The sequence below is a fragment of the Electrophorus electricus genome, chromosome 17, assembly GCF_041902795.1.
Source record: "Electrophorus electricus isolate QZ-2024a chromosome 17, ASM4190279v1, whole genome shotgun sequence".
NCBI classification, from domain to species: domain Eukaryota; kingdom Metazoa; phylum Chordata; class Actinopteri; order Gymnotiformes; family Gymnotidae; genus Electrophorus; species Electrophorus electricus.
In genome coordinates, this window is record NC_137513.1 from 7,715,001 (window position 1) to 7,737,797 (window position 22,797).

At 45.5% G+C, this 22,797-nt stretch overlaps 1 protein-coding gene across 2 annotated transcripts in view; it reads right to left on the reverse strand.

Annotated features, from left to right (window-relative positions):
• pdgfd (platelet derived growth factor d) overlaps nucleotides 1-16,232 on the reverse strand; it is a 19,572-nt gene extending 3,340 nt beyond the window's left edge. Inside the window, exons 1-6 of one of the 2 annotated variants that reach the window (XM_081700341.1) lie at nucleotides 15,552-16,232; nucleotides 7,607-7,811; nucleotides 7,065-7,242; nucleotides 2,898-2,951; nucleotides 2,505-2,700; nucleotides 935-1,149 (exon numbers count right to left, since the gene is read on the reverse strand). In XM_081700341.1, the coding sequence (XP_081556467.1) occupies nucleotides 935-1,149; nucleotides 2,505-2,700; nucleotides 2,898-2,951; nucleotides 7,065-7,242; nucleotides 7,607-7,811; nucleotides 15,552-15,720 (1,017 nt within the window). In that variant the 5' untranslated portion in view covers nucleotides 15,721-16,232. The remainder of the gene's footprint in view (nucleotides 1-934; nucleotides 1,150-2,504; nucleotides 2,701-2,897; nucleotides 2,952-7,064; nucleotides 7,243-7,606; nucleotides 7,812-15,551) is intronic. The other variant, XM_027012138.3, reaches the window with a different exon arrangement.
• Between the last annotated feature and the right edge of the window lie 6,565 nt (nucleotides 16,233-22,797).

Consider the following 22,797-nt stretch of genomic DNA (forward strand, 5'->3'; position numbering starts at 1 on the left):
GCACACACTGGACCCGCCGCTCCACACGTGTGCGAATGTTCCGGCACAAACGTCGACTGTTACTTAAAATGCCTCATCTTTTAAAAGCATTGTTTACTTCACTTTTGTGCCGCCGGTTCCATCTAATCCCTAATGAGGAATTGGAGGCACCTCTTTGTCTTCTCCTGTGCCATGGTGCCGTCCTGCTTTGCGCACAACAAAAGAGAAGTTAAAAAGACAAAATCCAAAACTTAAAATCTGGTCACAAGAACTCAGTTTTCCACGTTGCCAGACTAGGGGGCAAGGGACATAACTGTTGCATAATAATTAGGAAACCCCATCGATGACACAATAGCTTCCTTGGGCACTTCCTGATTTAGCAGCATCACACCAGACGTTAATGGGCCAAAGCTTTCAGGCTCCTCTGGGCTTCTGTAGCTGACCTTGACCAGAGCTGCTATTTAGATTAAATTATTGGTTAATTTCAGTTTCTTAAGAAACATTTTTTTAAGATTCTCTTGGTTTCCTTCTACTCCCTTGAACAACAGCTGCAAACACAAGTAGCTGCTAGTCACCATATCATCTCGCTGACAATCCAACACAGAAGCCAGCTCTGGAAACAACGCCAGCTCTAGGTGAGCTACTCCAGCACACTCGAGAGAACTCAGAGAGTCAGACGCTAGCAGACATGTTTAAAGAGTGAGAGCCCTTTGCAGTCTCACGTGCCAGCCACTTATCGTATCTCCTCGCATTAAAGAACAGGAAGGCACTTCACTAAAGAAGTTTGTGTCCACACTGTCTTATCCACGTGCTACCACAGTCCATGCTAAAGGTGACTGAACATGCGCCAGGGGACATATCCTCAGCTGCGCCTGTGACTAGGCAGTTTAAACGCTGAATACGGAGTTTGGGCAGGTTTGTTGTGAGAGTTGTGTAGTGGAGCATTATGGGATACCTCGTGGATTTTGTTGACGGTTTTGGCAGGGCTGCAGGAGCAGGAGTGCCAGTTGTCTGTGCCACATCCACAGTTCCCGCCACATCGATTTACCAGGAGGCATCGTGGGAAAAACACGGCATTGGTGATCTTCAGCTCCTCGCGCAGGTTTACGGAGAAGTTACGCGGAGTGCAGCTGTACTTCTTCACATCCTCAAAGAGGCGATCCAAATCAACTGAGAGAGAGAGAGAGAGAGAGAGACTTTAATGACTGTGAGTTGTGGGCTGTAGCCAGTGTTCAGTTGACCACAGGTGGAGGTCTGTTGGAAGAATCTACTCTTGGAGGAGCAGGTAGTTGTGTGTTCAGTGGGAGGAGAGAAGTCCATGTGTGTGGATTGCTGACTGGAAGGAGTGTGTTCAAACGAGGCTACAGACAGCTGTTATGTTGTGGTAGGCTGATAACATTAAATACTATATGTGTTTCATGTGTAGGCACAAATGTGTATGCACACACGTTTTCACCCTAAACCACTTCTCATCTTTTTGAGGCAGCTATTCATACTTGACTACTCACACACACACACTCACACTCACTTTCATACACCACTCATACACACACACTCACTATTAAGCGCAGACACACGTGTGTACACACACACTCATACACATTTACATTTATAGCATTTAGCTGATGCTTTCATCCAAAGCAACTTACAATTATGACTGAGTACAACTTGAGCAACTGAGGGTTAAGGGCCTTGCTCAGGGGCACCTTAAACCAGCAACCTTCTGATTACATGTCAAATACCTTAACCACTGAGCTACCACTGCCCCATATGCACACACAGAGGACAAGTATGTTAATATGATGTGGAACACTCTCCCTTTGACCTGTTCCAATGTTCAATGTTCGGCATGTTAGTAAATATGAGCCATTTAGTGTTTCAGGGTGTGTGTGTGTGTGTGTGTGTGTGTGTGTGTGTGTGTGTGTGTGTAGTATGTGTAGTGTGCAGTGTGCACATGAAGAGGAGGAGAAGACACAGCTGAGTTCCTTCATAATAACCCGGTGAATTGTTAACTCCTCCCCACCCTTACAGTCAGGTCACTTGCTTTCTGGTTCTTTTTCTGAAACCTGTTATCAAGGTCCACGCACGCACACACACGACAGAGAGAGAAAGAGTGAGAAATTTTAAAAAGTCTACTATCTGTTCAAACCTCTGCCAAATAATCTAAGATGCAACCAAAACCAAAACCGCATCAGTCACTGCAACCTGCCACAGCCTGCAGGAGAGAGAGTGCCTCACTAAACCCTACTGCAATGGCTAGCTACACTTCTTTTATTAGTCTTAATGTATTTTGTGTTATTTATTTCCGTACTCATTTCTTTTTTGAAATTTTGTTATACTTCGTTCCATCGGGAACGCTCAGTTTTAGAATTTATTGTGCTTTGGCAACATTGTACTTGAGACAATCATGCCAATAAAGAAGAACTGAATTGAGAGACAGTGAGAGAGAGACAGACATAGAGAGACGTTGAGGGAGAGGGAGAGAGAGAGAGAGAGAGAGAGAGATGGACATTCCTCAGACTTACGCTTATTTTTGCGGGCCAGGTGGTAACTGCGCGGTAGATAGTAGTGTGTGTGTGTGTAGATGCTGTTCAAGTCCTGTTGCCAGGTGAGGGGGTTCAGGTGCCTGAGAACCTCCTCGACGGTGCTGAAGCCCGCGATGACATCATCCAACGCCTCCGCAGAGAGCGGCGCGTCCGTCACAGCTCTATCGGCCTGATCCTGCAGCCAGTGATGGGGCAAACGTCACACGCACACAAATGGAGTTTTTCCCCCTTTCTCTAAAGCATTTCTCTTAAAATCCTATCCTGATAAGGAAAGTTTCTATTGTGTGTTTGCAATTGTTTGTTTGACAGTAGCGTTCAAAGGTGTGGAGACATACATCAATTCCCTTACAAATATAAATAGGCTCTTCTTACCGATATGACTGTGACTGTTTCCCGGTTAGTATTAGGTACCGGAGAAGCATCACTCTGAGAAAGAGAGAGAGAGAGAGAGAGAGAGATGGACATTCCTCAGTTTATCTGTTGTCATGACTCAGCAGGTTAATTGTTTTCGTTTTCCTCTAACCATAACATACTTCTTATGGTACCTCATGTACTCTGTCTCTCTCTCACACACACACACACACACACACACACACACACACACACACACACACACACACACACAACACACACATTTAAAACATTATTCACAAATACAAATCTATACAGCCCACTACACATGCATACAGTAACTTGTACTACTATACACTCTTGCACACAAATTCCAACATAAATGTGTACACACATCCAAACACCTTACCAACTTCCCCTACACATACAAACACACGCACACGCATGCACACACATGCACACGCACACACACGCACACACACTCTTTTCTGATCTGCCACATGACACCTAGTCCATAAATCTCCTGGCATGGCAACAAACACAATGAGGTGAGGTCAGAGGTCATTAGAAGGGAGTGATAAAAGTCCTTCATCAGTACTGCCGGACAGCCATCGCTACAGAAACCAAATCAAATACGTCCAAAACAAGATCAAGAGAGTGGGGAGCGTCTCCATGGGCTATCTGCTTTCTGGAACACCATGATTCTCAAGGATGCAGTTGGGAAGTGTTCAGAGTCAGAGCAGCAGATGCACAATTATCCTACATTCCAATGCACTCAGCAGGGAAAATTTTAAAACGTGTGGAATCCGGAAGGTTCTCCTCTAATGTTTATGCAGTGCTGACCATCAAGCAGCTGCAGTACTACTGCACAACAACCAACACTCAGAGAGAGAGAGAGAGAGAGAGAGAGAGAGAGAGAGAGAGAGAGAGAGAGAGAGAGAGAGAGAGAGCACTTAAGATTCCTCCCTCAATCAATGTCAGCCCTGATGCTGCAGCATCAACAGGCCCAGAAGACTGGAGACCATGAACCCCAGACCAAGGATCGCCCCCAAAATTAAACAGAAATCTGGACCCCAAGCACATCTAAAGCCATAAATCATCTATCCATTTATAACAGCAGCTCACCAAACCCTGCTCCATGGAGTCTCATCAAATTCAGAGCACCTGGCAAACACTGTGGAAGCTTTCCCCACACCAAACACCCCAGGCTGAGAGATACATCACCAGGCCTGAGAAGCTCCATATACACCCACTCATCTAAACTCCAACCAGATAAGAGACTGTATCACTCTGAGCAGTCACAAGTGCTTAGCCAATCCTTGGTTTCCATCGCTTTTTCTTTTTGAAAAAACACTACTGGAATATCCGATGTTAATTTCCATTGACATTTGGCTTAAAATGAACAAACAAACAGACTTTGAAAATAATATATATATAATAGCGATAATATCATCCATAATTCTTTTTGTCCAAACAATTATTTGGAATTCATTGTACCTCCTATAAAATATGCACATGTCAAAAAATGCCTGGAACTGTGTCAGTGTTCTTGTGTGGCATAAGAGTACAGCTCCAGCATAACCGCAATAAAAAGGTGAAATTTACTTATGGATTTAAAAAATCAGCATGAACATACCAGAAAATGACAAAAGATATTGAATTATGCACAATTCATCTGCCCCAATTAAATTCTTATTATTTCAAAGACACATTTGGAAAACCTTCAAAAAGAAATGCCATTTCCAGAATGTGGTCTTTGTTTTTGCTTGGCAGCAATCTTAATTCAATAACTGGCAAGGATGATTTTATCGTTTGGGAAGACCTAAACAAATCATTCTCTATGACACAAATAGAAAACCCGCCATCATAGAGAGCTGTGGCAGGACGATAAACAAAAACGGAAAACACATCCTTCAACAGCACGAGCGGCAGGTCCACAGCACAACAGGAGACGTTGTTGTGGCCGCAGTCATGTCTCAACTCCACTTAACACCATCATAGTGGTTCAAAGTTCTAGATTTGAAGAAAGAAAGCCCCCCCCCACACACACACACACGCACACAGAAAAAAAAACAATATCCAAAACCATAAAGATGTACAGGTGAAAAGAAGCATGAGAAATGCCACCATAGCATAGTGACACCAAGCATGAAACTAACAAAGATGGCATAAATCTAGTGACAATCTGAACCAAGTGGTAAAATAACCAACGCTAAGGCTGTTAAAAACCAAAAATCTAAACTGGAAAAAAGATTGATGGTTCTAATAACTACATAGAGTGACAAACACAAACAGCACAAAATCATTAATGGAGAAGGAACTGTCAAAAATCTAAAAATATTTTAAGGTCAATTCCTTCTGGGGTCTGTGGAAAAAACCTGAACATAATGGTTCCATTCAAGACTATCGCAGTTAGAAATAACTACACCTGGTATAGATGCCTAGAAAAAGCTTTAGAAAAACCCAGAACCTCCAGAATATCTCAAACAAGATGAGAGTAATAGTAAAAGCTAACACTTTGCAGAATACATTCTAGATTACCACAGAAAAATCAGTGGAACAGACAGTATCAGCAATGCAGTGTTCTTCCCAAACTCCAATTAGCAATCCTGACGCTATCCATAAAAGCAAAAACCTTCCATATTCGCTGGAAAAGATGTCCACTTACTCCAATTTGAAAAACATTGACAGAGTCAACCCTAACTACCAAGGACTATACCAAGTGTGCATGTGTAAAAGGTCACCTAGGCAAAAGCATTTTTGTAGCTTACTCAATGACATTGTTAACTGAACATAATTCCCCGTTAAAAGGTTTAATAAAACTCACTTCTTACCTACACAGCAAACAACAGATCACATTTACACCTTCACTCAGAAAACCATCGATGAAAAGACTGTAGATTTTAGCAAACACATTGACTACGTTTGATGTAATGGTCTTCCTTCATACATTTCAAACCAGTACAGTAGACATAGTGGAAGGGTGTGGAATCCTTCAAGGTAGCAAGTTATCCCCCATACTCTTCTTCAACACACAGAATCAACTGTTTGGTTGAACAAATAATGTATCCATACAGCCAAGGGACTTGATGTCTGTCATGGCCATAACCGACACTTTCAGTGTACAAAGCGAACGTTTTGGCGCTACGTTTGCAGGAGAGCAGGCTGCTAGGAACCGAGGCCATTTTCTCAGATGGTGCACTAGTCAAATACAGCACTTTTTTTCAGATATTTTCAACAGTTTCAGTAGCTCAACTGTTTATGCATGCATGAAAAATGGCGCGCGGTGAACGGCGTGCTATGATTGTCGTGTGGAGATGCCAGACTTGCCTAGTGATCTTGCTTTTTTGCTTTCCTTTTCCGCTTTAATTGTCAATTGCATCAACACTTTTAGAGAAGTGTACGTTCTCTGTAAAGTAAGTGGGAACATAATGCGTGCAGTCTTTTTGTTTAAAAAGAAGAAGCTATGAATAGCGCCTGCTGTCTCATCCTCTCTTATTAACCAGCAGAAGAGAGCTGGCGAGACGCGCAGAGAGAGACAAAGTCACTGGACTGCACATCTTTGCTCGAGTCCCGAACAGCTGTCAAGGTGATAGCATCGCACACGCTGTGGAGCACCCACAGAATTGCACACTTGTGCATGCACGCGCACGCACACCCTTGGCTGTTTTTGATCCCTTGTTATCGCAGAGCAAGCGTCTCCCCAGAAGCCGGACTCGTTTCGGAGGAGTGGGCTTGTGTGGCGGTTCGAGAGGGAGGCTTCAGGAGCACGCATAGTAAAATAGTAAAGGTGTCAGACAATTGCTCAAAGACCCTTGAAGACCCAGTCAATGATGTACATATATAATATCATGTATATATATTTTTCAGCTAAGGAATGCAAAAATGAGAAATCCAGAAAGAAAACGCAAGAAAGCCAATGTAATCATTTCCCCGAAGCTCTTCTCCTGTGAGGTGAGAGGCCATGTGGGGGAACGCTGACACTATGAAGACTTTTATTGGCAAACCACTGGCATTACGTTTTTATCATCTCCACTTTCCCCAGCTGTGTGCGCAGCAGTGCAGCGTGTTAACTACCGCAGCCGGTGTCCACCGTGCTCAGGTTCAAAGGTGACCTTCATCACCCAGACAGAGTAAGACAGCAGGGAGTAACGAAGGCATGAGGTCAGATTACTGAGTGGAACTTACCAACAGCGTGTAGCAGAGCTTGAAGCCCGGCTTGGCCACGAAGAAGTCGTCTGATTTGAAGGTGATCTTCATGCGGTTGGATTTGGAGGTGATAGGACTCGGCACCTTCTTTCCACACCAGCGACCCCAGATTATAGTGCTGCTCTCTAATATGTCCTCCACCTCCACAAAGTCATATCTATACACACACACAAACAGAGACACATACAGACACACAGGTACTGTTACAGCATTAACATTACCACATTACCTCTAATCAACTCTATTCCTGCACAAAGCCAGCCACACACCTACGCCACCAACCCACTCAGCCACCTAACTTACCCACCTACCCACCGAACACAACTAACTTACCCACCCAACCCACCTAACTTACCCACCGACTCACCCACCCACCCAACACAACTAACTTACCCACCCAACATAGATAACTTACCCACACCCTCACCCACCCACCCAACACACATAACTCTTTCACCCAACCCACCTAACCCACCCAACTTACCCACCTACCCCCCCACCCAGCCCTTCGTCCTCCTCACCTACAGACGTTGTTTTCAGGTTCCTCCAACCCGAACTGTCCATCAAACTCCAGCAGGAAGCGTGTGTGTGGGGGGGACACCAGTTTCCATGACAGCAGGAGGTTTCTGGGGTACGCATTTGGGTAGCGGGGGCTGTGAATCTGCCCGCCACTTGTAACCATGACAACCTCCTCTTTGCAGAACAAGTCTGTGAGGCGATTGGGGTCTGTTAGAGGGGCAGGGCTACAACTTGGAATGGTCATTGATGTCACTTAGGTACACAACAGTGCCAGACACAAACACCACCACCGCCCATATACTGTTGAAGCATCAAGCACACGCGGTCACACTTGCGCACTCATGTGTACACAGGCACACCAGAAGGTGGGATAGGAAGCTGGTCCGTTTCCCTAGTTATGTAGACAAATATACAGCTGTGTATTAGGAACTTTACACTCACCCTGAGGTTATCCTTAACGTAAACACAGTAGTGTGTGTGTGTGTGTGGCCGACATTCTGCATCCTACCACTAGACCCACAGTGTACATGACACACACACACCCATAGGCAGTTTGTAATGAACGTTTTAAAGATTTTAACAATTCAATAATTATTTGATTAAAAGTCAAAAAAGATTTGATTAAAAAAAAGGTTTGATGTTAGAGTTTGAGTCTCTCTCTCCATCATTCTCTTTCTCTCTCTCTCTGAATTCTATCTCCAAGTCTTTACAGTACTAAAGAAAGAACATTAATTCCTTCTCAACCAAGCATGCCTTACAACAGACATTTATGCTCTGACATTGACAGACACTTCAGACAGACTGCTGAAGTGAGTGATGCTATCAGACACTACAGCCATTCCCATAGCAAGTGGGCAGTTCCATTACAGGGAGGAAAGGAGGAGGGTTCAAAAAAAGAAAGAGCTATGCAGCTCATTTACATACAGAGTCCGCACCTATGTGAGAATTTGTTTATTCATGAAGCAGTTTAAAACGGCAAGCGTCGTTTTATTACCAGCTCCAGGATCACCAGGGAACAAGCGATGGAAAGAGAAGACACGGGCCTTCCGCTCCTAGCCAATAAACAAGACACACGCAACCCACACTGAGACTATACACAGGGATACCAGTCCAGACCAGCAAGGCCAGCTAATCCCAGTCCAGATTATCCCAGCCCACCCCAGGTCAGGCTAACTCACCCCAGGATAGCCCACCTGTGCCTGTCCAAGCAAGCCACTGCCACAGCGAGCTCCCCTAGTCAGCTGACCATTTCACACACTCTGCTTTAATAGACATGATGCAGCTCTGTGATATTTATGGGGTGAATGTGTGTGTGTGTGTGTGTGTGTGTGTGTGTGTGTGTGTTTGCACACATGCCTTTTTGACACTTACATATGTGGATGTATGACAGTGACAGACGGACAGACTGGCAGGTCTGATTTATATCTGTCCAATTAGCGCCATAACACAGCTAATGCACACACACTTAAGAGGGCAAGAAAAAAAAGTAGAATCACACTATTGCTGCCGCTCTGCTTTCCTTGAACACACACAACTGTGTGTGCAGCCTCCCCCTAAACACACACACCTGATGCTTGACAACCTGTGATTCACACATTCCCTTTCTCAACTTCAAAAATAATCTTCACTACCATTTTTTCTTCATCTTTAGATTTTTCACACTCGTCACATCGCATCACACTGATGCGCGCACACACACATACGTGCATGCAGACATATGTTCACACACGTTTGCACACACACACACATACACACACACACACACACACTCCACTGCGTAAAGCAGTAGTGAAACAGAAGGTGACTTGGGCTGTAAATTCAACCCCACATATACAGTAACACATGGAGAACATGGTTAACGCATTATTTGTTGTCTCCGGAAGAGCTCCAATCAAACCCAGCAAACCTTGGAAGGAAAGGTAATTGGTGTAGGGGGAGCCCATGTGAGCTCACCCATCAACACTCATTCTCTCTTTCTATACACACACACACACACACACAGGAAGGAAAGGTGACAATCCATCTAGCACCATACGGCTAATGAAGAACAGTAGTCAGGATTGTGTGTGTGTGTGTGTGTGTGTGTGTGTGTGTGTGTGTGTGTGTGTGTGTGTGGAAAATCAGGGGAGTGTGAGGACCTGCTGCACAGCTTCAGCTATGAGCTGCTCAGATCAGTAGATGGGGAGAACAGGGTCGCTGAGTGTGTTCAGAAGGCCCACCCTTCCTGACCTCTCAAAAGGGATGAGCTTCACGGCCTTTGGGGCATTCTCTTCCTTGCGGCACACGTGATGGGGCTAGGAGCCTTTATGGTACACTGTTCCTCACTGAGCAGAGATTGGAATCAGGGGACATTTGGGTCTGCTGTTCCTGACAGAGATGATCACTGGCACTGGGCCTTTAGGACGAGGACGTGCTGTATTGCAGCTAACGGTAGGTACACACACACACACAGCAGTGCTGATGAAGTCAATCAATTAGCACTGCACCAAATTTTCAGAAACAAAACCCCTTGAGCCTGCCTGCTAGCCTCTAATTAAACAGCTATACACACACCCACCTGCAGAAACACGCTCCATCTCTCTTCTCTGTTCAGTAGTGTTTAATTGATCTCAATCTCAATAACTGATTGATTATTTCATGTGATTAGTAACTCTGTCAAAACCAACAGAGCAGGTATAGACAGCAGTGTCCATGGCAGACGCAATCACACACAATTCCCCCTCACCCAACAAAGGCATGCATGATGTCTCTCTCTCACACTCACACACACACACACACACACACACACACACACACACACACACGCACGCACGACAGGACTGATGAAGTCAATCAATTAGCACTGCACCAAATGCTCAGAAACAAACACCTTCAGCTTGCCTGTTGGCATCTGATCAAAAAGAGTAAACACACACACCCACATGCACACACACACACATGCACACACACACACATGCACACAGAGTGAGAGAGAGAGAGAGAGAGAGAGAGAGAGAGAGAGAGAGAGAGAGAGAGTACATTTTGTGTGCAGAAAGTGATGGTTCTGTATTGACACCATTCGCTCTGTGGTTAACCTCTCTACCAGTATCCATGCCACATCCATGTCCTAATGACGGTGCGCCTGGCCCTTTAAGAGGACAGAGTGCCAAGTGCTCCTCCGAGAGACGATAAGTCCCGCGGAAGTTTGCGTGGTAGCCTGAGAAACGTTTAACGCCGTACTGGGGTCTGGACCGCCCAAAGACCAAACATCTCCTGTGGTCACATCGCAGTTAGGAAACAATTAGCGAACGTCTAAACGAGCTAAATTAGCCACGCGGCCTGCTCCTGTTAACTAGTCACCAGCTTCACCACATAACGGCATGGTTATGAAGCTCTGCGCTCGTCCATAGGACTGTGTGTGTATTACTCTCAGATTCCCTAATTTGGAATTTATAACAGGCTTGAATGAATCATCAGTTTTTCTGACTCATTCCTATAGCAAAATAGACATGGCCCCAAAATCACACGAAACAGCAGTCTGCAACACTATCTACAAAGAACACATGTTCCCCCTCCCAGTCCAGCCTCTACATTGACACTTTCTAGCATCATTCATGCACACTGATCTTGCAGCAGCGCCTGAACACACACCCACCGACCCACACACACACACACATGCACAGGATCTCTGCGCATGTGTCTCAGTCTCTCTTGGTGTGCTGGTGTAGGAGTCTCAGAAGGACCAGCAGAAGTCTTGATTAAATATCAACCCTGTCCCTGAAGGCTGTGAATGTAAGCATCTGAGTGAGTGGGGGGGGGGGGAGAGAGAGAGAGAGAGAGAGAGAGAGAGAGAGAAGGAGAGTGAGAGAGCTTCCCTCTGGGCTATTCTGTGATGACAGACCAGAGATGATATTTTGACAGGCTCCGAATCTTCTCTGGTCCACCTCACTGCTTGTCTACTCACTGGACCCCCCAGAGACACAGTGCGTGTGTGAGGACGCATGGCACATGTGCATGTTTGTCATTTTGTTGAGGTTCACATGACATCATTCCTACGTTTTGGATATTTTATATTCAAGGTTACTAGTATGGTTTCAATAGATTGTCATGATACGTAGTGCTTAAAAGCTCAATCTAAACAACTGACTCTGTGGACATGAATGTACATGTCTTGCTGCTACGTGGTGACATCATATGAAATGCACTGGTTCAGAGGTGGCCCTGCAGAGCTATGGACAGTCCAACACAGGAAAAAATAAAAACACATAATCTGAACCATCATGCAATGTCGGAGGCTGAATATCTTCACCTCCTTTTACCAACCTGTCTGTGTTTATGAACCCACTCTTAGCCATATGAGTGCTTAAACTACAGTAATTCACCACTGATCTCCCAGATTTATATAGATTTGTTTCCTGTTTAATTTGGAGATTGATAACTGCAGTAAACATACTGCTTAGGAAGACTTTGGGAGACTTAATAAATAACATAGAATGCTAACTTATTATGTTGTGGATTACTGAGAAGGTTAAATATTACCTAAGAAAATGCATACATTTATGAGCCCAGCCTTGGGATTTTAAGAAGCATTATATTGGTGCAACCAAGCGAAAATCAAGATTAGTCTCCCACCCACTGCCTGCCGCACGATAGCAGAGCAGGTCCCGCACATCCTGCGGCGTCTGAACCTTCTAACCTTGCTCGAGCAGGACAGGCAAGACAAGGCCGTGGTGCATGGTGTATTTTCTAGCCTTGCCTTCTGATTGGCCCAGCTTCGCTCCGCAGTAGTGAGGTGTGGGAGCAAGCAGCGGCCTGCTTGGACATGCATGAACTCATGAACTCTAAGTGGCAGCGACTTAGTGGGCCAGGTGAGGTTTTGACCACACTGCTCTACCTCAGACTGAGGGTTTGACCACACTGCTCTACCTCAGACTGAGGGTTTGACCACACAGCTCTACCTCAGACTGGGGCTTTGACCACACTGCTCTACCTCAGACTGGGGCTTTGACCACACTGCTCTACCTCAGACTGAGGGTTTGACCACACTGCTCTACCTCAGACTGGGGCTTTGACCACACTGCTCTACCTCAGACTGGGGCTTTGACCACACTGCTCTACCTCAGACTGGGGCTTTGACCACACTGCTCTACCTCAGACTGGGGCTTTGACCACACTGCTCTACCTCAGACTGAGGGTTTGACCACACTGCTCTACCTCAGACTGGGGCTTTGACCACACTGCTCTACCTCAGACTGGGGCTTTGACCACACTGCTCTACCTCAGACTGAGGGTTTGACCACACTGCTCTACCTCAGACTGGGGCTTTGACCACACTGCTCTACCTCAGACTGAGGGTTTGACCACACTGCTCTACCTCAGACTGAGGGTTTGACCACACTGCTCTACCTCAGACTGGGGCTTTGACCACACTGCTCTACCTCAAACTGAGGGTTTGACCACACTGCTCTACCTCAGACTAAGGGTTTGACCACACTACTCTACCTCAGACTGCACAGTGAGTCTGCATTTTCATCCCTCCCACTTCCTTGGTGCTTGTTCACATTCCCTTGCTCTGTCTCTCTCACTCTCTCTGCTTTGACTAACTGTGTGCTTCTACTTCCTAATTCTGCTGTCTAATCTAAAACTGCCAAGTTTCAGCTTATACATTTCCGCATGCTTCTCACGCACGCACACACGCACGCACGCACACACACACACACACACACACACACACACACACACACACACACACACACACACACACACACACACACACACACACACACACACACACACAGGACCTTAAGAACCTGTGATCAGCATGTTTGGGAAAAGAAGTTTGTCTCTCAGTGTTGGGTCAGCTTATTTCTATCAAGGTTCTGTCAGGGACATCCCCTCCCCCACAGCCCACACACACACATGCACACACACTAAATCCAAGCTAACTAATCTATCACAGACACACTAACAAACACAAATAATGAACTACAGAAGATCAAATTAAACAGGTTGGCTGTGGCCCTCCAAAACAGGCATTACTGAGTTGTGTGCGGTGCGCGCACACACACACACACACACACACACACACACACACACACACACACACACACACGTGTACCTCCAAGGAACACCACCACCCATTTTGTTAGTACGTAATCACCCCCAAATCCACCCAAACATACCCTGAGATCATTGTAACACACCCTGCCATCACACTAAGCGTTATACTTTCCATATAACAGGGATGGAAAAAAGATACATGATCCAAGAGGGGACAGGATGACACCGCGCTAGGTGTGTGTGTGTGTGTGTGTGTGTGTGTGTGTGTGGGAGAGAGAGAGAGAGAGAGAGCAAGCATGAGAGGGATTCTCCTTCCCAAACACACTCATAAGCTGAACTTTAAGGATGGGGTCATTTACCAGAAGGGGAAGTGTTACACCTAGTCTCGCCCACACACACACACACACGCACACACACACATGCATGGGGATTCCCATCTTAAATACCATAGTTCTAATGAGTGGGTGGGGGGCTGGGACATCCTTGGGAGTTACTGTCTCAAAATATCAATTCTAAGCCTCACACATGCGCAGACACTCACACACACTCACTCTCTCTCTCTCTCTCTCTCTCTGGGTCACCAATGACTTTTGTACTGAAAACATTGATGATTTATCAGATTTAAATCAGACTCTATCATCTGCTCTCTCATCTAGCAGCAGAGTGTCCAGCACACTGGACTGCCGTAGTGCAGGGGTGTCTCCCTCCAGTCCTGGAGTTATGGAGTCCCACACAACAGCATGGATTGTCCCTTCTCCAGGACCTGCACCAAACCTGCTAATGAACTGATGAGTTGACTGAGGTGCGCTGAAGCAACTGGGTTTGACACCAGTCCTCCATGTCCTGGGCAGCCCTGCAGTAGTGGCTTCACACGCAGTAAACTCTGATGACCTCAGGCAAGCTCCATGCACCGGCATGCCCAGATGTCCTTCCGGATGAGTCAGCAGAGCGAAGGGGCTCTTTTGTGGTCCCTTGGTGCCCTGCTGCGTTTTCAAAGGGACAGAGACGCACGACTGCTCACCTGACGGACTCTCACCTTTACTACACAACCCATACAAACAGGTACGAGTTCCCACACAGGGAATCTGGGCAATAAGAGAAATCGCTCCTCTTTCTCAAAATTAACTTTGCGGATTTTATTCAGTTAGCAGATCTGATATATCTTACATTTTTTGACAAATCTTCGAAGCTTCTAGTTCCATCACACCTGATCAAGCGCATAAAGTACCTTATGATCAGGTGACCCATACCTGGGTAAAGTAAAACCTGCAGAAATACAGCCGTTCGGGTTATTCGGGCGCTCTAGACGAGACAGACACGCGTGGCTTAAACGTCGCAGGCACTTCTCCAGTAGCGCAGTAGCCGTCACACGCAGGGAAACTCTGCTGTCGTGTGATATGGCCGGAGGAAAAGAGCGCCTCTAAACTCCACGACTTGCCCGGAGACAGACCGAGAGAAATGCCCGTCAAGGGCTTGTTTCAGACCATGACAGCTCCGCATCTGTCTCTCTCGCTCTTTGTCTGTCTCCCTTTCACCCTATCACTCTTTCATTACCTCTCCCACTCTCTCTCTCTCAACACACACACACACACACACACACACACACACACACACACACACACACAAACACTTGTCTCATAGAAAGTACCATTTTCGTTTTTGTATAGAATATGTCAACGTTTTATCGTAGTTTGGATCCAAACAGGCCTTGGGATAATTTACAGCAAGTTCAATTAGTATGTATAATTTGAAACCACTTAAAACAGCACACTGCAAAAAAAAGAAAAAAGAAAAAAAAAAGAAATTAAAAAAAAGAGCGAGAGAGAGAGAGTCGTTTCTTAAAATGGTTAAATGGGCAAAGAAAGTTCAAAGCCAAGTTTAAGAGAGACACGAAGACATAAAACTCACCAGTGCGCCGCACATTTGAAGAACGCAAGACTTTGGCGGAGACCACTTGGGCTTCGGTTCCGCGGATCGGGCCACCTGGTAGCCACACGAGTAAAAACACGAGCAGTCGCATCGGGAACACTGTCCCGAGATCTGAGCTCGTCGCAGGTCTCATCAACAGATCCCGCATGCAGGGAGACGCAGTTTCTGCAAACAACTACAGCCCTCTTCCCTCGAGCGCTTCGCGTGCTTAAGCTGTCAGACTGGAGTACTCACGCAGACTTTCTCTTCGGTCTTTACATAATGCCTGCTGTCGCTAAGACAGAAGAAGCCGAGATGGTTTGGCGACTCGATCTACAGACACCGCAGATCCGTTCATAAACCCTCCTTGCACTTGGAAAAATTTAAGACACTTGCTTTTGCTGCCAGCTTATCGCTTTTATCTTGCGGTGCCCCTATTTCAGAATTCCACCCCTGGAATAGTTCACATTCTTTAAACTTTTAGCGAAATTACAAGAAGTGGAAGGTCGCAAGGAGAAAACGTTTCCAACTCCAGCTCGCTACGAGTTGGTGATCTGGTAACGGGAGGGGGGCTAGGCACCTTCCTGGAGTCAAACAAGAATACGCCGTGAGGCAAATGTTAGAGCTCGGAGGAAACTTTGCTCAGGGAAAGACAAACACGAGAAAAAGCGTCACGCACAAAGGGAAATAGCTGAGCTCTAGAAAACACGCCAGGCGACAGTCTGACGTGAAATCACTTGTTGAAATGCTTCGCCATCGGCCAAGTACCAACTACACTGCTGTTAAAGCTGCTATTTGAGTCGTGTCAGATAACACCGACTACCGCTTTGGATAACCTTGATTTAATAATGCGAACTTGATAAAGAAATTAAAATTGGGGGGGGGAACCCGCTTAATCTTCTATGTCTTTACTTAAACGCCAAAACCTTATCAAGTGGAGTCTCCCAGACAACAGTAGCACCTGTTAGGGGATGGCGACATTTCCGTGGAAGAGATCCGATAACTACGCCTATATTGTTCCAATAATAAGATTGGCGCTCAGCAGTTTCTCGGGCGGGAAATAAGTGCTTGATTTACCGCTGTTTGTTTACAAATTTGAATTGCTTAAGTAATCTGGGGGCGAAAAAACTAGAGCCAACGTTTCAGCTCTATTAAACCGTTGGGAATACCTCTACCCCGCAAGATATGGATCTGTAAAACTACACACTTCCACAAATATTTAACCTGCCGGGAACCGCTTTGAAGCTCGTGCTGCAGCAGGTGTTAGGGCGGGCGGCTCGCGGAGTCTCGTGTTCGCGGGTGCGCGTCAGAGTCAACGGCCCGCGCTCTGGGTACAAACGGCCCGTTTCCACCCCGCGAGGCGTGTTCGGAAATGGGTAGCTAGCCGCTGATGGTGGCAGGGTGACCACTTCAGTCAGCTCTAACAGGAGGAAAAAAGTCGGACTGGTACGTGACACTGAACAAACTAAATAAAAAACAAAAGCTGTCTAGCTAGCTTACAGCTGATTTGGACATCTGTCATGGAAATGAACGTTTCCTCACCAAACGTCGCACCTACTTGCAGTATTTACGTCTGACTGTACAGATAGGGTGAATATAGTTTTGGTTTTTATTTCGGGAATGAATACTTTCACCAAATTCTTTAGACTTTCGTAGAAGACCAATGACAATTGTCAATAGAGCTTTTCTTTACCAGTAAAATGATCATTTAAAAAAAGTATAAAGTAAAAAAAATATATGTTTTCATGGTCAGAAGATGAATGAAAATCACGATTTCACCAGACATAAGCAGGTATACCTTAATGAAGATCAATCTGTTTTAGACATGAACATGCAATTTTTACAAGGTAGATGTGTTATCTACATGTTGGAGTCTTTTCTAATAGAGAATCCTGTCAGATTTGTTTTCGGTTTCTGTTTTATTGGACTTACAAGCCTAAAAAGTCATTTAATTGGAGTGTAGATGGTGGGGTGTGAGCCTAAGGAGACTGATTTACATCAAATTACTTTATTGCATGCCTGCTGTACACAGACAAAACAGACATCACAACAACACGAGCCTTGCTATCATCTCTGTGTTGGGGCATTTAAGGCCTTACAAAGATGAGTGTAGTTAGATGAGTGTGTTGACCTGCTATGGAGTGTCTAGTACTATGGTAAGTTGGGGTATGGTGTGCTGTGAGTACAGTGTGAATGTAGCGCATTAAGTGAGTCTCACAATTACATCAAACATATCACAATGTTGTACAAGGAATAGAAATATATATTTTTAAATAATTCCTTACAAGGCAGTGCAGTTATATAATAATAATAATAATAATAATAATAATAATAATAATAATAATAGTAGTAGTAGTAGTACTTTTTTGCAATGTACGAGGTTAGTGCTTGTACACTGTGTCCAAGGTGAATGTAGTATGCAAAAGTAGTGTGGAATGGTAAGTGTGCTAAGTGTGTAGTTTTCTGCTTTGTCTCAAAGCAACTTTGCAGAGATCCAGGCACAAACCCCTGATGAGAAAGTCATGGGTAACTCCCAAAGACAACACAAACACATGGAAGTTCAAATTAAACCATACTTGATTTTTTCCATTGTTTACTGTATTCCCAGTTTTACATGTTGGCCCTTCTGCTGTATTGGCTAGTATACATTATAAACGTATTGTCCAATAACTACCCCTCATCACCCCCCTGAGCAGTTCAGAAGCTGGCTCTTAACAAATGCTGCAGTTAGCATGAGTTCAGCCTCACTCCAAGACCTCTAACTCCACCATACATTTGCATGTATGTGGAGTCCCTCCTGGTGATATGTAGCTATTTCCTTGAAATGTATGTACACACGTACAAGAATGTAGCTTAATACACCAATAATGTACTATGCAAGACAAGTGCATTAGATGGTAATTGCCGTACTTACATAATGCATTACCATGCCCTTTATAGTCATATAATGCTCAGGACAGAATTATTTATGGTGTGTCATTATGCTTAACCCAGGCCATCTTTGTGCAGATAACTATGTTGTGCCAATCCAAAGAGCTCCAGTGATGTGAGTAGGTCCACTCTGCTTACTAAAGCAAGATGAAGTAGACAAACAAAAGAAGAACTGGTCCAGAAGACTACAACATGTTTATAAGTGTGTGTGTGTATGCGCTCGCACACACACACATACACAGGTGTTTATCTTACTGCATATACACAAGTGAAGTCCAGTTTACATTGCCCACCTGCTAAACGAAGCCTGCAGTCCAGACATTGTGGGGAGGTGAATGTGAAGCACTTCGCTGCCGTGGGAACAAAACAACAGCTCCTCGTCTGGGGAGGAGAAGCTCTGGCTCCTGCAGGGATCAGACCTGTGTTCCCACAGCTCCCGAACTCCCAGAGTTCCCAGAATTCAGAGTTCTCTGAGCCATTATAGTGCATTTTGACTTTTATTGTTATTTCTCTGCAGCTTCCAGTGATCTTGCAGATTATAAAAGGAACAGGCAGAAAGAAGAAAGTTGAAAATCAGGACATTTAGGCAGGTGCCTCGGCAATGAGCATGGGACCAGAGAGTGAGAAGGGATGGAATTCAATCGGAGTGGCTGGATACGGAAGCAGGGAGTTGTGGTTTAGGCAGCCGGACTGGAGGGAAATACAGAGAAAAAGAACACACTCAGTACAAGAGCAGTTAAGGCCAGCACAGTGCGGATGATGGTGTGTGTGTATTATTAATGTAATTTATTCCAATACAGTTAAATTTATAATACACACAGTCATTAAAAGTACCAACACCCAGATCAGCACAATAAAAAGAAAAAAAGCATTTGGGTTTCAGTTCTGCAGTTTAAAAACACCCCCACCTGCATGCGTCTCTTCACCGCTGTCCTACAGTGTCTGTCCCACTACAGTGGCCTGTGTTTACTGGGGGAACGGGCTACTGAAGAAAGGCTTTTGTGAGTGAAGACAACAAGGGCTTTCTGTTCGGCTGGTGGTCCTTTGTGGATGTCTTAAAGCTACTTTTCTGTCTTTTCATTCTTTTAAAGTTAAAAAAGAAAGACAAGCCTGTCAGACTGCATCATCTCTCTCTCTCTCTCTCTCTCTCTCTCTCTCTCTCTCTCTCTCTCTCTCTCTCTCAGCGTGTCTTTGACCGCGCTAGAAGAATGAATGCTCAGAAGTGCAGGAATGACTTCTAGATTCTAGAACGTTCTGCTACATTCCTCAGACCTCTGAGCAGGCGACACCATAATCAAAGATGGTTGACAACATAGGCAGTAAGGATGGCATTCTTCTCTCTATAACCATGAGAAATATGAACTTGGATCACAGCACCCTCCCCAACACACACACAGACTTTTTTTTGGGGGGGGGGGGGGGGGGGTGCTCCAGAGCAGAAGTAGTCTAACGTAAGGTAGTCTCTTTCAGTAAGAGGCAGCCTGGGAAGATAATAATCACACATACAGACTGGAAGAGTGAACGGAAGAATAGTGCATTGGTCTGTGACTGGCTGTGTGTGTGTGTGTGTGTGTGTGTGAAGGGGGGGGGGTGTCTCTGTACACACATTAAATCACCATTTAACTATGTCCTTTTAATGAGCTCCATCTCTAAACTAGATCAGAGTTTCTTAAATCAGCCTTCAGAGTGTTGTATAGCTATTGGGAAATAATGCTATTCATAGCACTATACAGTTGTGCAGATAAGAAATAAACACTGTTCGGAGCTCTGTATGGAAGTTCAGTCACCCAGAGCTCAGATTGCTTCCAGTACCTACCTGATTCAAGAGCCCCAGAAAGCTTTAACAAAGTTGCTGGTGTTAGCTAGCTACGATACCGTTTGGCTAGATAGTGTTTGTCTAGATAGTGTTTGTCTAGATACTCCACGTTTTTGATAGCTAATGTATACTTTCTGGATGCTCCACTGTTTTGCTAGACACTCCACTCTTTGGCTACATACTTTACTCGTTAACAAGCTAATGTACAGCTTGGCTAGATACGCCACAGTTTGGCTAGATATTGCACTGTTTGGCTAGATACGCCACAGTTTGACTAGATATTGCACTGTTTTGCTAGCCACATGCTGCCTCCTCTGCAGTGTAAAACTCTGTCAGTAAAGGTCAATGAATAGTAGCAGATGTCAATGAGCTCTCTCTCTCTCTCTCTTTTGCTTAACATCTGCCCTCCCTCACTTCTCCTTCTCTCATTCTCTCATTTTCTCTTGGGGACATAGACAGGTAATAGTGTCATTTTTATATGTGGTTTGATGATGAGTTCTCTCCCCTGCAAACTTTACTGTGGCCAAGAGAATGCACACACACACACACACACACACACACACACACACACACACACACACACACACGCACGCCACACCTGGCTTCTCACATACATACTCTGCCAAGGACAAAATCCCAGTGCTAATACTGAGAAGGCAAAGAGCTATAATTCTGTGCACGTTTATGGAGTCACGTCTCGCACAACATCAACCTGACATATGACCAGAGCATGAAGAGCAAACCTGTGTGTGTGTGTGTGTGTTGGTATGAAATCAGTACAGTACTGCAGTTCGTGGAGTGTTACAGCCCCGTACTGCAGTTAATGGAGTGTTACGGCGCCATACTGCAGTTAGTGGAGTGTTACAGCTCCGTACTGCAGTCAGTGGAGTGTTACAGCGCTGTACTGCAGTTAGTGGAGTGATCCAGCTCCGTACTGCAGTCAATGCAGTGTTACAGCTCCATACTGCAGTCAGTGGAGTGTTACAGCTCTGTACTGCAGTCAGTGGAGTGTTACAGCTCCATACTGCAGTCAGTGGAGTGTTACAGCTCTGTACTGCAGTCAGTGGACTGTTACAGCTCCGTACTGCAATCAGTAGATTGTTACAGTGCTGTACTGCAATAAGTGGCATGTTACAGCACCGTACTTTAGTCAGTGGAGTGTCACAGTTCCGTACTGCAGTCAATGGTGTGTTACAGCTCCGTACTGCAGTCAGTGGAGTGTTCCAGCTCCGTACTGCAGTTAGTGGTGTGTTACAGCTCTGTACTGCTGTCAGTGATGTTTTACAGCTCCGTACTGCAGTCAGTGGAGTGTTACAGCTCCGTACTGCAGTCAGTGGAGTGTAACAGCGCCGTATTGCAGGCAGTGGAGTGTTACAGCGCTGTACTGCAGTTAGTGGAGTGTTCCAGCTCCGTACTGCAGTCAATGCAGTGTTACAGCTCCATACTGCAGCCAGTGGAGTGTTACAGCTCTGTACTGCAGTTAGTGGACTGTTACAACTCCGTACTGCAATCAGTGGATTGTTACAGTGCTGTACTGCAGTAAGTGGCATGTTACAGCGCCGTACTTTAGTCAGTGGAGTGTCACAGTTCCGTACTGCAGTCAATGGTGTGTTACAGCTCCGTACTGCAGTCAGTGGAGTATAACAGTGCCGTATTGCAGGCAGTAGAGTGTAACAGCGCCGTATTGCAGGCAGTGGAGTGTTACAGCGCTGTACTGCAGTTAGTGGAGTGTTCCAGCTCCGTACTGCAGTTAGTGGTGTGTTACAGCTCTGTACTGCCATCAGTGATGTTTTACAGCTCCGTACTGCAGTCAGTGGAGTGTTACAGCTCCGTACTGCAGTCAGTGGAGTGTTACAGCGCTGTACTGCAGTTAGTGGAGTGATCCAGCTCCGTACTGCAGTCAATGCAGTGTTACAGCTCCATACTGCAGTCAGTGGAGTGTTACAGCTCTGTACTGCAGTCAGTGGAGTGTTACAGCTCCATACTGCAGTCAGTGGAGTGTTACAGCTCTGTACTGCAGTCAGTGGACTGTTACAGCTCCGTACTGCAATCAGTAGATTGTTACAGTGCTGTACTGCAATAAGTGGCATGTTACAGCACCGTACTTTAGTCAGTGGAGTGTCACAGTTCCGTACTGCAGTCAATGGTGTGTTACAGCTCCGTACTGCAGTCAGTGGAGTGTTCCAGCTCCGTACTGCAGTTAGTGGTGTGTTACAGCTCTGTACTGCTGTCAGTGATGTTTTACAGCTCCGTACTGCAGTCAGTGGAGTGTTACAGCTCCGTACTGCAGTCAGTGGAGTGTAACAGCGCCGTATTGCAGGCAGTGGAGTGTTACAGCGCTGTACTGCAGTTAGTGGAGTGTTCCAGCTCCGTACTGCAGTCAATGCAGTGTTACAGCTCCATACTGCAGCCAGTGGAGTGTTACAGCTCTGTACTGCAGTTAGTGGACTGTTACAACTCCGTACTGCAATCAGTGGATTGTTACAGTGCTGTACTGCA